The sequence below is a fragment of the Nannospalax galili genome, unplaced genomic scaffold (genome assembly GCF_000622305.1).
Source record: "Nannospalax galili isolate Female #2095 unplaced genomic scaffold, S.galili_v1.0 scaffold634, whole genome shotgun sequence".
Lineage (NCBI taxonomy): Eukaryota > Metazoa > Chordata > Mammalia > Rodentia > Spalacidae > Nannospalax > Nannospalax galili.
The window spans coordinates 855,709-871,319 of NW_008336853.1; the positions used below are offsets into that span (position 1 = coordinate 855,709).

A 15,611-nucleotide genomic window follows, 5' to 3' on the forward strand; every position below is an offset into this window, starting at 1 on the left:
TTGGGGAAGCTACACAGTCTTTTGCATAGTGAACACAAATTTATTAAGGAAAAGTGAGAAACAGCTCCCAAGAGTGTGAGGGGCTCCAAAGGAGAAATACCCTATTCAGCCTCTTGAGTCTTATCCTCATCTGGGAAATGGAGTGACATGACCTACTCTGCTCAATCCTGAAGAGGCTGAAGACATGGGCTCAATCCTAGCTCCTAGTATCCTCTCCACAGGTGGCTCAGGCCTCTCTTCTAAGCTGTTCCCACCCCCGGAAGAAGGTTAAGCTCACTGGACTCAGTATCCTCTGCTGCTCCTTGAATCCTTTACCTGGCACTTGAAATTTTTCAGGTACTCCGCTCCAACCTGGTCTTCCCTTTCGAAGCCAGGAGCTTTTTTGTAGCTGCCAGGGGCGAGGCTCGACTCCCCTGGGAAGACCAGGCCCTCCAGGTTTGAGGTCTTCCTGCCAGGGCCTGGTGGGGAGCTGCAGAGGTGAGATGGGCTGCCCAGGCCACTGTTCCTACAGAGGATCTGCAGAGGACAGATGGGTGGTGGGCAATGGGTACAATGTGGACAGGGGAATGGCCACCCTCCAACCCTGCCTCACAATCAGCAAGGGGCTGTGGTCAATGGCCAGCAATAAGCACTTAGGGGCTTCTGAGCCTTAGGGGAGATTTGATGGACGGGAGTGATAAGATGATTCATCCCAGCCCTGCTCAGGCTGAACAGCACAGGCTCTCAAGATGTACCCTCACCATCACTTGACAGAGGAAAAACCCTTGGGATAGAAAAGGCAGAACTCCTTGGCCCCAGGACAAATACCAGGGCCTCCTTCCCAAGCACAGGCTGAGAGAGCCTCAGGCTCCTAGGGCACAAGAGAAACAGGAGCTGGCTCCTGGGCAGGCAGGGTGCCACCCATTCCCTAGGACAAGCACGTACAGCACTGAGGTCAGGGGCATGCGGGCTGGAGGGGCTCACAGGCACCGAGTCTCCGGCAGCAGATGGCATGTACAAGACAGGACCCGCTTGGGTGGGGCTGGATACAGCTGAGGAAGGCTGCATGTCATCACTTAAGGGGGGTGCTGCAAGAGGAAACAGGGGTCAGCAGGCTTCCAAGCCACCTCTGTCCCTGTAAAAAATGCTCCTGAACATCTTTGGGTGGGGGGGGTCTTTTTGAGACAGGGTCTCCCTGTAGCCCCAGCTGGCCTGTAACTTGATATGTAGACCAGACCAGATCTCTGGCCTTGAACTCAGAGATCCACCTGCCTCTGCCTCCCAAGTGCTGGGATTAAAGATGTATGCCACCACACCCAGCTCTTGCACATCTTCTAAAAGGAGATCATTCAGCCCCCTGCCCCTACAGGAATTGTTATTTTCACTGGCATTGTGCCCTCTACACTTACTATAGGCCAGCATTTTGTGCTAATTGCCAACTATAAGTAATATCATGGTCTTCATTTTATAAAAAAGGAAACTGAGGTTCAGAAAATTCAGCTAAGTATTCCAAGATAATAGCTGGAGTCAGAGGAGCTGGATTTCTACCCCATTATGTATTAATTCCACTGCCGAAAGTATTAGTCACGTCTCTGTGTTGTGACAATTGGATGGTCCATAATGAATCATAATGCATAATGCAGCTACTGCTGCACCTCCATCTGCTTTTCCCTCCCAGAGCTCTCTGTTTACTCTTCTAAGAGACAGAACTGAGCCTAGAAAGAGAACCAGGTAAATGACCTGCAGCTAAACAAGTGCCAATCCCTGCACCCACTCTACAACTGGAGAGATGGCCTGGAACATGACAGAGAGCATATCAACTTGCATTGTTTTATGGCAGCAACAAGCTACCTGCGGCTACTGAGCACTTGAAATGCACTGATTTGAACTGAAATAAGCTATGTTAAAATAACTTTCAGCTCTCTAGGGGCGGAGAGATGGCTCAGTGGTTAAGAAAACTGACTGCTCTTGCAGAGGACCCAGGTTCGATTCCCAGCACCCACTTCAAGGCTAACAACTGTCCATAACTCCAGTACCAGGAGATCCAACACCCTCTTCTGACCTCTGCAGGCATTGCATGACACGGGTGCACTTATACATATGCAGGCAATATACCCATACATAAAAAATAGACTTTCAGCTCTTGATATTTTTTATATTGACTGCTTATTGAAATGGCATTTTATATCATGCTAAATATAAATGTTGAAGCTAATTTAACCTGTTTCTTTTTTGTTTTGGTTTGTTTTTAGCATGTTAATCTACCCAACACTTTGGATAGCTCTGCTCTAGAGGAATGACCAGCTCAGCGCAGAATGGCTCCATGCACCGTTACTGATGTCTGACAGAAGACTGGCAGAAGCTGTCAAATTCCTTTTTTGGCATAGTGCCTCTTCTTGTCTGGGGACTCTGATCTTGAAAAGCTGCCCCAGGGCTTCAGGGCCAGTTTCAGAGAAGGAAGGGGAACAGAACTTCTAGTCCTGACAAGGCCCACTGCTGCTAGACAAGGGCTCCTGTGCATGAAGTGTTTCCAGAGACTGCGCCTTTGCCTACCTCAGCAGCGCTTAGGGAAGGGAGAGGAGGAAAGGCACCGCCTTGGGGGCAGGGGAACAGCTTACGTTCTATGTGTGCAAAGGCGCAGAAAGGTCCTCGGGGGCAGCTGCCTGACTGCTGCATATCATTGCACTTGGTGGATTTGTAGATCTGGAAGGGCAGGACAGAGCAGAGCAGACACAGGTCAGATTCAGCAACAGCAGCAGGCAGACTCTTTCTTCAGTGAAGCAAAGCAAGTTTTGAGATTCCCCGGGCCCCCGACTTCTGCCCATCCCTAAGTCTCTACTTACTAACTTCTTTTTCAAATTTATTTTTAAAATTTATTCGTTTTTGGGCTGGAGAGATGGCTTAGTGGTTAAGAACACTGGCAGCTCTTGCAGAAGACCCGGGTTCGAATCCCAGCACCCACATGGCAGCTAACAACTGTCCATAACTCCAGTTTCAGGGGATCTCTTCTGTCCTCTGTGGGCATTGCACGACACAGGTGCACTTACCTACATGCAGGCAATACACGCATACACATAAAATAAAAATAAACTATATACTTTTAATTTATTCATTTTATTTTATGTGTATGAATATTTTGCTTGCATGTATGTAGTGCACCACATGCCAGCAATGCCCGCAGAAGCCAGAAGAGGGCATCAGATGCCCAGGAACTGAAATTACAGTTAGCCAGGCCTCTGTGAGAGCAGCTAGTAGTTTTAACCTTTTAACCACTGAGCCATCTCTCCAGCCCTGTTCTATTCTTTCTTGAGACAGGGTTTGCTATGTATCAATAGCTAGTCTAGTATTCACTATGTAGAGCAGGCTAGCCTTGAACTTGCTATGATCCTTCTGTCCCAAGTATTGGAATGACTGGCATGTACCACCATACCTAGCCCAACTTCTTTTTTGAGACAGGGTCTTAATATGTAGTAGTTTCTGCTGGCCTTAAATTTAATCCTCCCGCTTTACCCTCTCAAGTGCCAGGATTATAGGCATGTACCATTGCATCTACTTTTACCCTATCAACCTCTTACTCAAACGCCTGATGCACCTCTCCACCACCAATGCCTTTCTGGAGTAACGGGGCCCACTAGTTATTACAAAGGGATTGCCACCACTCAGGTCTTGACTGGGGCTGTAACTCTGAGCGTGCCTCCTGGGCATTCTTAAGTGAGCCATGATCTCAGGCAGCACACAGCCATCTCCAAAATGCCCTTGCCAGGGAACCCAGGGCTTGTGATCACTACTGGGTCTAACTTTCCCCTCTGATGTCTACTGCCATATGACATCTGTTTCTCTCTCAGTGTGTCCTGGCTTCCTCAGAACCAGGGGCAGGCACAGCATGTACCTCTTCATATACTGCATAGGAGGTAGGTACACTGATATTGTGTAGGTGGGCTGAGAACTACATCAAAGAGGCTGCTCTCCCCTGGGCTCTAATCTGCAGCAGTCAGCAGATTATAGTAAGTACCACAAATGGTGTTAAGCCCAGAATGGCTAGGCCATCAGGCTCAGCCCATGCTTCCCTGTGGGGTGGACTGGGAAACTAACTAGAAACAGAGAGCTGTGAGGGACAGGTAGGCCGAGAACAAGAGAAGCTTCACCCTGAGGTACTCATGGATCCCTCTTCCAGGATGGTGCCAATATTTGCCCTCATCCTCCTTGTCCGTCTTCTAGCTTCCCAAAGGGGAGATACTAAGTCAACCATGGCCCCTCAAAGGATCCCAGTCCCTACTGTCAGGGCCTACCTCTGGATGGAACTGCTGCTCTGTGCGGGTGTGGCAATACTGGCAGGAGTCTCCATTCTCACACTTGCCGGGGTCTCCCCACTCGTCCCCATGTTTGACGTTTGGACATGGAGATGACCTGGTCCAATGAGAAAGGGTCAGACAGAGGCAAGAAAAGGTGAGACTAGGACCCACAGAGTGCTACCTGGATTCCTGTGCAAGGCCCCTTTCTGGTCTCCCTGGCTCACAGGTTCAGGTGCAGAAATGGAAAAGATCAGCTATACAGTAAGGGTCTCGCTAGGGCAAGAAGTTGGGCTGTTCCTCTGGCCCAGCTGGCTGCATTATTACCAAGGACACAGCTTTCTCCCTTCAGTCAGGAACTGAGCCTATGACAGCCCAGGAGTCAGGCCACAGCCACACCACACTTCCCACATTGGGACCTGACTCCACTCCAGCACCGTGCAGAATCAGAAATGGATGGGCCTCATGTTAGAACTGGATCCCATCATCCAATCATCCTTCACAGTCCCTCCCCTTTAAAAACAGGGCCCTATAAACCTCAAGGCTTGCCTCCCCATCTCCCTGAGAGTCCTGGTGGTGGCAATCGCAGCCACAATCCTTTCCCTGCCACTCCTCCCTCCCATGGCTGGCCTCCTAGGGCCAAAGGACCTGTATTTGTGCTTCCGGGGGCTCCGCCGCCGGTCCTTGCTGTTGTGGTAGTAGGGACAGGCATAGCCCTGGCGGCACAGCCGCGGTGGCTTCTTGCACGGCTCCGTCTTATAGTTCCCCAGCACATAAGCGGTCTCTACACAGGGGGCCAGAGGGAGGGGTCAGGGAGTGGAGCTGGAGCACCCCAAAAAGAACAGGAGTAGAATTCAGGGAAGGCAAGAAAGTGCTACTGGGAAGGGGTCTCAAAGCTGAGGTTCCCATGCAAGGCATGAGCAGGGCCACCTTTTGTACAGGCCATGGGCACACATCAGGATGGGAAACACATGGGTGAGGGTAAATGCATGAAAACCTAGAGGGATCTTGGGAATGCAACCTATCCAGAAAACTTCCCTGTAAGTGTCTTTTGAATGATGGGTTTTAAATGAGATAAGGAGGTGAGATGTCTCCTAACAGAGGTGGTGGGTTCAGTTGGAAAAGGGAGTAGGTAATTGTGAACCAAGTCTTGGGCAGTTCTGGGAAGGAAGAGTGCAGGGCGGCCTGTGGTTGCCTGTACCTTGCCACCGAGGTTCTTCACTCAGAATTTTTTCTATCATGGCATGGCTTGCGGCACCAGCCGACTGGCTTTCTATGCTGCCCTCTACTGTGGTCTGGCCATTCTGCAAGGCTTCCATGGCCTGTAGCTCCCTAGGAGAAGAGGAAAGGACAGAGAGGGTGGGAGGAAGCATGGGAAAACATGAAACAGAGTGCCATCCTCTTTTCTTTTTGAGGTCAGCCAACACTACCTGTCAGGACCTCTGCCCTCAGAACCCAGCACCAGTTTACCTGATGTCATAGACAGGGGAGCGGAGGTCATGGGGCCCGTGGGCAAAAGCGCAGTGCAGGCCGTTTTTGGTGCAGTTGCCTTTTGAGTCAGTCTCGTGGATACAGATTCCAGTTTTGTAGTAACGAAGGTGGTACCTGCGCTCAGTGTCCCCTGTGGTCCTATGCAGGAATGGGCACCTGGAACAGCAGTAAAAGTCAGTCAACTTTGCCTCCTGAGGCTTGGGTTACTCTCCCTAACCTTTGAAAGGCTGCCACCATGACCCAGAGGGTACAGTGATGGTGGACTGAGGAAGGTAATGATGAAAATTCTGCTACCAATGCACTGAGGCCTGAAGGGCCTGGTACCCCCAGGCTGCCTACAGATGCCTCAGAGGACATACTTCTGGGGGATCCTTAGAGAAGCAATCAACCCACTGAAACTTGTGCACATGCCCCATGTGCTTTAAAAGGTTTGAAGAGAGGGGCTTGATCTCTGTGAGGAAGGTAGGCCAGTGCAGGAAGAGTTCAGCATGTTGCACAGAAACCCACTAGCACATTCCATCTGGCTCCTACAAGGTTGAAAACAAATGGCGAGCTGGGCCAACGAATGTTCCTGCTCAGCAATGTTCCCAAGTCCTCTACAGAGAATTGTGGAGACAGTTAATATTAACCACCAAAAACCTAGTGTGGCTCTGTCTCTCTAAGCTGCCACTACGGTGGAAATCCTCACAGGACAGTGCAGTGGATGGTGGCAGGAGCAGAGGGGAAAGACCCAGAGCATATCACTTGTTCAAATGTGGTCCTTTAGGCTTCATGGAAAAAAAGGCCTATTTTATTTCTGATATTCTTGTAATAGGCAAAGGAAAACAAAAGCCACTCCAACTTTTTGCTGTACCACTAAGCCAGGGTAAGGGTGAGTTCAAGTCTGACCCATTGGCAGGTGGGCCAGGCTGTGAGCCAGTCCTCCCCAAAGCAGCCTCAGGTTGGCTTCCCATGATTTGCCCAGTCTATTCTCAGGGCATCTGACCTAGGAGACCTGGGGTTCTTCTGAGGGCAGGCTGAGCACTCACTCGTCGCCCTCGGGGCAGAGGCCTGTAGCCTCGTCATACTTGGTGCAGTAGACGTCTGGACTGTAGTTGAAGGTACCGTCCCGACGGCGGATGGACCTGCGGCGCCGCTGGTTCACAAAGTGCCAATGGAAGCAGGTGTAGGGCCGATGCTGCGTACATTTGTGTTGCACAAAGAGTGGGCATTGCTCTGTGCGAAACTCCTTCAGGTACCTGTGGAGAGAGAAGTCTGAGTGGAGTGGGCCAGGAGCAGAGAGAGAAGATCTTTGCTTCCCAGCAAAAAGTTAGCCACCAAGTCCCAAGAACCTTGTTCTGGGGTGTCACCTCCACTGGGACACCAGGAGAGGTCCAGGGCTTAGGCTGAGCCTCAGCTTCTGGATGCACTCCAACACCCAGGTCCCAAGCGAGTGAGAAAGCCACGAACCACAGGCTGCAAGAGCCTCAGCAGTCGGCTGTCTGTGGGGAAGGCAGCTGTGGTCTTCAGCAGCAGCTTGACTAAGCCATTTGAGGTTTCCCAAGTCAAGCCACTAATCACAGGGCAAGGGCTATGCACAAGAGCAGGAGTTGCCTCTCCCACACTGTTTGCAGGACTCTGCTGCCCACATGCACCTGCCAATTCCCAGAGGCATCCCTTCCAACACGAACCAGCATGGTGCTGTGGTTTGAGGGAAGAAATGCAGATAAGATGCTGCTTTGAGGCTGAAGTCCTGGTTGCTAAGTGTCCCTGTGGACTACCAACCCTGACTACTACCTCAGGGCTGCCTTTAGCACTACCTAGGTGGGTATTTGGAAAGGAGCTCATACAGTGATTCTGAAGGGAGACCCCCCCCTTTAGTTTGGCCTGCCCCCAGTCTCATACAGGAAGACCTGCAACAGTTGGGGCTATCTACATCTTAAGGATTTGAGAGCTGTCTGGTGTCTCTCTCCTCTACCCTCATGTAACAGCCAAGATACTCCAAATATCTCCCATTCTCTACCCAGTGGAGGGATCCAGATCCATTTACCTGCTACAGAACACATATACTGCCTATTTATATTTTCTTTACTACCCTGTCCAGTCTGGAGTTCTCCTATACTGACATAGGGACTATGTCATAGGATGGGCAGACAGTCCATTTTAAAAATGTGTGTGTTAAAAAAAATTTTTCATTACATATATATATATATATATATAATATCTATTATATATATAATATATATATATGTAGTATATAAGCCATGGTATGTGCATGCAGACCAGAGGACAACTGTGTGGAGCTGGCTCTTTCCTCCTTTGTGTGGGTTCTAGAGCTCAAACTCAGGTCATGGGGTACCTTTAGCTGCTGAGCCATCTGGCCAGCTATTTTCTTTATTCTCTCAAGGCTAACAATCCAGGCAAACCAAAAAGTTGAGAAGGACCTCTGCTGCCAGTGAGGACAGCTGCAGAGAGCTCCATAGCTGTGTATATACAGGAGTGTGGGAGAAGCAGCCTGATTTGAAAAGAATGTAAAGAAGGTTTGCTCAGGGAATCCTGGTAACCAAAAAGAGGGATCCTTGACCTAGGCTGGTATAGAGGGTTAGAAGAAAGGGGTGCTAGTACAGACAGATTCTGGGAAGGGTGTGTCAGGGAAAGGGAACTGTACAAATCAGAAACAGACTGTCTGGTTTCAAAAGCTCTAGGTCCCTCTACAGGACACAAGTGGAGCAGTAGAGACTCTGGGAAAGAGAAAGGAGTTCAGAGGTAGGTATCATCTCTGTGCCCCCAGTACATTCTGAGACACTATACGGTAATCTGGAAGGGTTCCTACAGCCTGACACTCTCCTGGCCCCATTGGCATTTAAACAAAAAGCCTTTTTTTCTTTTGTCTTCCTGTCTGTCTGGTTTGACAGATAACCTATGCTTCATTCCACATGAAGGGACTAAGTCTTGACATGAGGTGGAACACCCATGCTTCAAGATGTTAGGCCAACCCCTCGCTGACTGGCACCTGGATGAAAACCTGAGGCTTTGGGATGGGTCTGGCTAGCTTTAACCCTGCAAGCCTTTCTATTCAAACACCTTAAGCAAAACCCAAATGTTTTTGAATCTGTACCTCGCTCCGAGTTCTTTCGAAGGTTGCTAACTGAAGAATAAAATTTAAAGATTTGAAAAAACAAACAACAACAACAAAAAAGGAAAACAAAACCAAGCCAATTTTCTGGAGATTATGTTGTATCAAATAATACTTATTTACATAACCTGTAGTTCATATTAATATTACTTCTACAGGCTACTTTCTTCCCCACAAATACCTAAAAAGAAATTTAGCTGGGCGAGGTGGTGCACGCCTTTAATCCCAGCACTCGGGAGGCAGAGGCAGGTGGATCTCAGTGAGTTTGAGGCCAGCCTGGTCTACATAGCAAGTTCCAAGACAGCTGGGGATACAGGGAAACCCTGTCTCAAAAAAGACAAAAAAAAAAAAAGAAAGAAAAGAAATTTAGGTGGCTGGGGATGTAGCTCAGTTGGTAGAGGGTCTGCCCAGCCCCAGCACTGCACACAGTGAATGAGATGGTGCACACCTGTAGTTCCAGCGCTCAGGAGGCGGAGTCAGGAGGTAAAGAGTTCAAGGGCACCCTTGGCTATACAAGGAGTTCCAGGCCAGCTAGGGCTACAGGAAGACCTTGTCTCAAAAAAAGAAAAAAAATAGTTATAAAACTTCTAATTTGGGGGCTAGAGAGATGGTTCCATGGTTAAAGAGCACTGGCTGCTCATACAGAGGACCCAGGTTCAATTCCCAGCATCCACATGGCAGCTAACAACCATCTGTTAACTCCAGTTACAGGGAATCTGATGCCCTCTTCTGACCTACACAGGCATTGAATATCATGGGTACACTTACATACATGCAGGCAATACACTCATACACATTAAAAAACAAACAAACAAACAAAAAACAAACTTAAGCCAGGCGTGGTGGTGCATGCCTTTAGTCCCAGCGCTCGGGAGGCAGGCAGAGGCAGGCGGATCTCCGTGAGTTCAAGGCCAGCCTGGTCTACACGGTGAGGTCCAGGACAGCTAGGGCTACAGGGAAACTCTGTCTCAAAAAGACCCCCCCGAAAAAAACAAAAAACAAAACAAAAAAAAAAAACTTGTAATTTGGGGCTGGAAAGATGGCTCAGCAGTTAAGAGCACTCTGTCATCTGAGCTACATCTTTTTATGCCTTTTTGTTGTTGGTTTTTTTTTTTTTTTTTTTGAGTCAGGGTCTCTCTATTTAGCCCAGGCTACTCTGAAACTTTGTATGTAATCCAGGTTGGCCTTGAACTCATAGCTAATCTTCCTGCCTCAGCTGCCCCAGTGCTATGATATAGCTATGTTCTACTATGCCAAGTAAAATAATTTTGTTCGTTTTTTTTTTTTTTTTTTTTTTTTTGAGGTGGGGTCTCCCTGTAGCCCCAGCAGGCCTGGAATTCACTATGTAGACCAGGCTGGCCTCGATCCCACAGAGATCTACCTGCCACTGCTTAATATATTTTTTAGAAGACTTATTTATGGCCAGGTTTGGTGGTGGATGTCTTTAATCTCAGCACTCAGGAAGCAGAAGCAGGCAGATCTCTGTGAGTTCTAGGCCAACCAGGGCTACATAGTGAGACCCTGTCTCATAATAAAAAATAAAATTGCAGGGGCTGGACAGATGCCTCAGCAATTAAGAGCACTGGATGCTCTTGCAGAGGACTGGGGTTTCGTTCCCAGCACCAACAAGGCAGCTAAAAGCCATTGTTAACTCCAGTGCCAGGGGAATTTGACACCTTCTGACCCACTTGGGCAATGCACAACACAAGTGCACTTATACACATGCAGGCAATACACTTATATACATAAAAATAAAAATAATAAACTGTTTATTTTTATTTTAGGTGAACAAGTGTTTTCCCTGCATATGTATGAATGTATACCAGGGAGACCAGAAGGCATCAGAGTCACAATATGGGTGCTGGAAACTGAACGTGGATCCTCTGCAAGAGCAGTAAGCACTCTTAACTGCTAAGCCATTTCTCCAGTTCCAGAAATAAAGTATTTTTTAGCATCAAAGAGAACACTATAAGGGCACACTAGCGGGAATTTTCCAACTATGTATATATTTCTCAAAATATGCTGAAGAGCTCTCCTTATCTTTGAGAAGCAGACAATTAGCAGTTGTAGATTCCATGTTTATAATGGCATACACAGGCATTCTTTTTAATCAACCAGGACCCAGAAACTGTACAACTTTGGGAATTACAAACTAAAGCTGCTTAAAAAAAAAAAAAATAGAGGAGCTACAGAGATGGCTCAGCAATTAAAGTCACTTGTCGACTCAGGTTCAGGTCCCAGCACCCATATCTAGTGGCTCACACCTGCCTGTAACTCCAGTTCCAGGGGATTTAATAGGACCTTCTGGCCTCTGTGGGTACTTGCATGTACATGGTGCACATACATACACTTAGGCACACACACATTAAATAAAATAATAAATCTTGGGGTTGGAGAGATGGTTCAGTGGGTAAGAGCATGGACTGTTCTTACACAGGATCCAGGTTTGATTCTTAGCACTTACATGGTGGCTAACAATCATCCTTAATTCCATCCATTTCCAGGGGAATCCAATGCCCTCTTCTGACTTTCCAGGGTATCACATGCCACGGGTGCACTTAAACACATGCAGGCAATATACTCATACATATAAAGTAAAAATAATAAGTAAAATATTTTAAAAAATAAAGTAATAACTCTTTTAAAAAAACTAATTGAAAGTTGGTAAACATTTGGACCAGCGTGACACAGTGCCATAGAAACTTGGTTTCCAATCTCCTGAAGTGATCCCAATTTTAAACATTCTCTCCAGCTGAAAGTCACCTTAAAGGGTATTATTCAGGCAAATAATTAAGTGTCCAGTGAGTTCCTGGCAAGTCTGAACCAATTAGGCAGCCTTTGATCCTATAACTGGCCTTCAGCCAGAGTAAGTTCAGCCAGACTGCAGGACCAGTAGGAACTTGCTAGGCACACTAAACCTCAGGACCAGTGGGACAGGCATGTAATGAAGTTGGTATTTAAAGGTGGGGGGCCACTGGCCAATTATTTCAGCCCACTTTCTGGTGCCCACTGGAAAGATCTGACAACTGTTGGGCCAGAGAATTAACCAGAAGAAAGGCTGACACTGGTATGCAACAAGTCCGAGGAGTTGTCTTCCTTTTCTAAAAAGAAATTTATCACGTTTAGTATGTATGTGCACACACATGTGCATGTGAGGTCAGAGGACAACTTGCAGGAGTCAATTTTCTCCTTCCACCATGGAGGTCCCAGGGATTGAACTAAATGGTCAAACTGGTGACAAAGGCTTTACCCACTGAGCCACCTCACTAGCTCTGCTTTCTTCTGAATGTCCCCCTGCCTTAAGGAGCCCAAAATTGGCACTACAGGGAAAACAAAAGTTCACATAAGCATCACCCATATCACTGACACTGGAGAATGTGGAAGGAGAGTTAGAAACCTTGGTTTATAAGCCGGGCGTGGTGGCACACGCCTGCAGTCCCAGCACTTGGGAGGCAGAGGCAGGCAGATCTCTGTGAGTTCAAGGCCAGCCTGGTCTACAGAGCAAGTTCCAGGCAGCTGGAACTACAAGGAGACCCTGTCTCAAGAAGACAAAAAAAAAAAAAGAAACCTTGGTTTATTCTCCCCAAATTAGACAATACCTTGACTTTATTCCAAGTTTTCCTCTATATAGCTGTTCTGAAAAATCTCTAATTTTATCAACATTTAAAGGCTAGGCATGGTGGCACACACCTTTAATCCCAGCACTCGGGAGGCAGAGGCAGGCAGATCTCTGTGAGTTCAAGGCCAGCCTGGTCCACATAGTGAGTTCCAGGACAGCTGGGGCTACAGGGAGACCCTGTCTCAAAAAGACCAAAAAAAAAAAAATCAACATTTTGATACATACATTTAGAATGAAATGTTAAGGACTGGGGAGATGGCTCAGTGGTTAAGAACACTGGCTGCTCTTGCATAGAACTTCAGTTCCCAGCACCCACATGGCAGCTAACAACCACCCATAACTCCTGTGCTAAGGGATTTGACACCCTCTCTTTTAACCTCCAGAGGCAGTGCACACACATGGTGCACTTACATACATGCAGGCAAAATATTCATACACATAAAATAAATCCAAAACAAATTCTTTTTTGTTCTTTTTTGGTCCTTTTGAGACAGGGTCTCTCTGTAGCCCCAGCTGGTCTGGAATTCACTATTAGATAGGCTAACCTTGAACACACAGAGATCCACCTGCTTCTGCCTTCCAGGTCCTGGGATTAAAGGTTTGCGCCACTACACTCTGCTTAAAAATTTTTTAAAATAAAGTGACATTTTACATACTGTTTTTTTCTGCAACAAAGTATTTGGCCCTACAAGAGTAGGTCAGCTTAGAACCTGTATCATGTGAGACCCTGGCATTCTGATAGAGACTCTGCCAAGATTGGACGGTGAAATGAGACAGGCTCAGTGGATCTGCTGTGCTCTGAAGACAATGCAGACCCACAGGTGCCCTGTGGATTGATGGCTTTATTTTGGCACAGATGCAGACAAAAAAAGCATTTGATTCAAGCCTTCAAATGAGGTAATAAGGCAACTTTAAAGCAATGATTTGGGCCTGGCTCAAAAACCAGTAAGAAGTCAAGCATGATAGTGCATCCTAGTAACCCCAGTACTCGGGAGACTGAGGCCAACCTGGGCTACATAGTGTCAGGCTACATACAGAGATCCTGTCTTTAAAAAAGAAAAGCATTCCCGGGTGTGGTGGCCTGTAGTCTCAGCACTTGGGAGGCAGAGGCAGGAAGATCTCTGTGAGTTCAAGGCCAGCCTGGTCTATACAGTGAGTTCCAGGACAGCTGGGGCTACAGGGAGACCCTGTCTCAAAAAGACAAAAAGGAAAAAAAAAAAGCATTTAAAATGTACTGAGTGCCAGGCTCTGCTCTTTGTTGTTTTGTTTGCTGATGAGATACAGATGCATTGCTATCACATTCAGCTGGAAGCAGTTTTAAGCACTTCACCAGACGAGTTCACTCAATACCCACAGCTACCCCGTGAGACAGGGACTGCAGATACAGATGCATTGCCACTCAGCTGGAATTTTTTTTTTTTTTTGGTTTTTTTGAGACAGGGTCTCCCTGTAGCCCTAGCTGTCCTGGAACTCACTATGTAGACCAGGCTGGCCTTGAACTCACAGAGATCGGCCTTCCTCTGCCTTCCAAGTGCTGGGATTAAAGGCATGCGCCACCATGCCTGGCCTTCACTAGACAAGCTCACTCAATACTCACAACTACCCCATCAGAGACCGTGGCTGTTCTCAGGAGACTGAAACACAGTGTTCAGTTACCTGCTCAATGTCCCACAGCTAATCAGTTGCAGAGCTGGGCCTTACACACAGTTGATGGGACCCTGGGGTAGTCCTCTTAACCACCATGCTGGCTGTAACTATGCACTGCTTAGCTGAGCTAAAGGAAAACTCTGAGTAGCACCTCACAGGCAGCTGCGAAACTACATGGACAGAATGCCAAGCAGAACTGCTGACCGGCAACCCAGAACCACAGGTAACTAAATAAAAACAAACCTTAACGTTAAACATGCTCTACTGGCTATTTACAATACACTTCATATATTCACTACAAAGGACTCTTTTATTTTTTATTTTTATTTTGTGTTTATGAGTGTATTGCCTGCATGTAGGCAGGTGACCCTACATGTACCATGCCCTGCAGTGCCCACAGAAGTCAGAAGAGGGCATCGGATCCCCTGGAACTGGAGTTACGGACAGTTGTTAACCACCATGTGGGTGCTAGGAATTGAACCCAGGTCCTCTGCAAGAACAGTCAATGCTCTTAATGGCTGAGCCATCTCTAGCCCCTCATTACAAAAGAACTCTTATATCAATAGTAAATGTAAGCTAATTTATAAGTAGGAAACAGACAACTGTTGATCTCTACTCTATATTGTGTGTAGACAGGTTTGATTCACACAAAACCTAAAGTATCAGGTCACCAAGTACCTGACACCTATTAAATAAATTAACATCAAAAGACAGAGTCTTTTTGTTGTTTCTTTGTTCTGAGACAGTATCTCACTGTAGTTGGTCTGAAACTAGCTATGTAGACCAGGCTGGCCACAAACTCAGGGATCCGCCTGCCTCTGCCTTATGAGTGTTGGGATTAAAGGTGTGCATCACCATGCCCAGCTACAGTAATGTTCTGAAGCTAAGATATAAAAACCAATAGTTAAAAATTTTAAGTCATAACACAACATACAAAATGATTTAATCAGCTTTTTTTCTGAAATATATCTCTTCTTTAATGGGAGTTGTTTTAGAAACAGGCCAAAATTTCATAGGAAGATTAAGACCTGGGCCCCCCTCCACCCCTCATGAGAAGTCATTTCGTTAGGACTGATGATCTCAAATGTTAACAGGAAACAAATGAGTCAACTCTGACAATGAGAGGCAAACTGTGATATAAAGAATAAAGAAAGGGAGGAGCATTCTGAGAAGTTCCACTATGACATGATGGAACTGTCACAGGCCTTATTATCTTCTATCTCCTAAATAGAGCCATCAACAGCAAAAAGGTCACCTCAAAGAGAACACTATGACATTTAAGTGGCTAGATTGCTTTCCATCTTCGCTTTCTCCTCAGCTCTTGATACTGTTGTCAAATTCTACACACTGGCAAAGAAAAAAGGGGTGAAAGTTGAGGGATTTTACAGAGAAACGATGAAAAGTTTGCTGTGGTTACTAGAACTAATCTATATGGCCATTAACACCATCTTAAGTGTCTGGGACACGTGAA

General features: G+C 46.9%; 1 protein-coding gene across 5 annotated transcripts in view; it reads right to left on the reverse strand.

The window, feature by feature from the left end:
• The window catches only part of Unk (unk zinc finger), a 33,025-nt gene that overhangs the window by 8,131 nt on the left and 9,283 nt on the right, over positions 1 to 15,611 (reverse strand). For 4 of the 5 annotated variants that reach the window (XM_008831380.3, XM_017797705.2, XM_029562700.1 and 1 more), the window contains 8 exons: positions 6,788 to 6,997; positions 5,739 to 5,915; positions 5,470 to 5,600; positions 4,917 to 5,052; positions 4,269 to 4,386; positions 2,598 to 2,682; positions 925 to 1,067; positions 316 to 516 (listed from right to left, as the gene is read on the reverse strand). In XM_008831380.3, coding sequence (XP_008829602.1) covers positions 316 to 516; positions 925 to 1,067; positions 2,598 to 2,682; positions 4,269 to 4,386; positions 4,917 to 5,052; positions 5,470 to 5,600; positions 5,739 to 5,915; positions 6,788 to 6,997 — 1,201 coding nt within the window. The remainder of the gene's footprint in view (positions 1 to 315; positions 517 to 924; positions 1,068 to 2,597; positions 2,683 to 4,268; positions 4,387 to 4,916; positions 5,053 to 5,469; positions 5,601 to 5,738; positions 5,916 to 6,787; positions 6,998 to 15,611) is intronic. The other variant, XM_008831378.2, reaches the window with a different exon arrangement.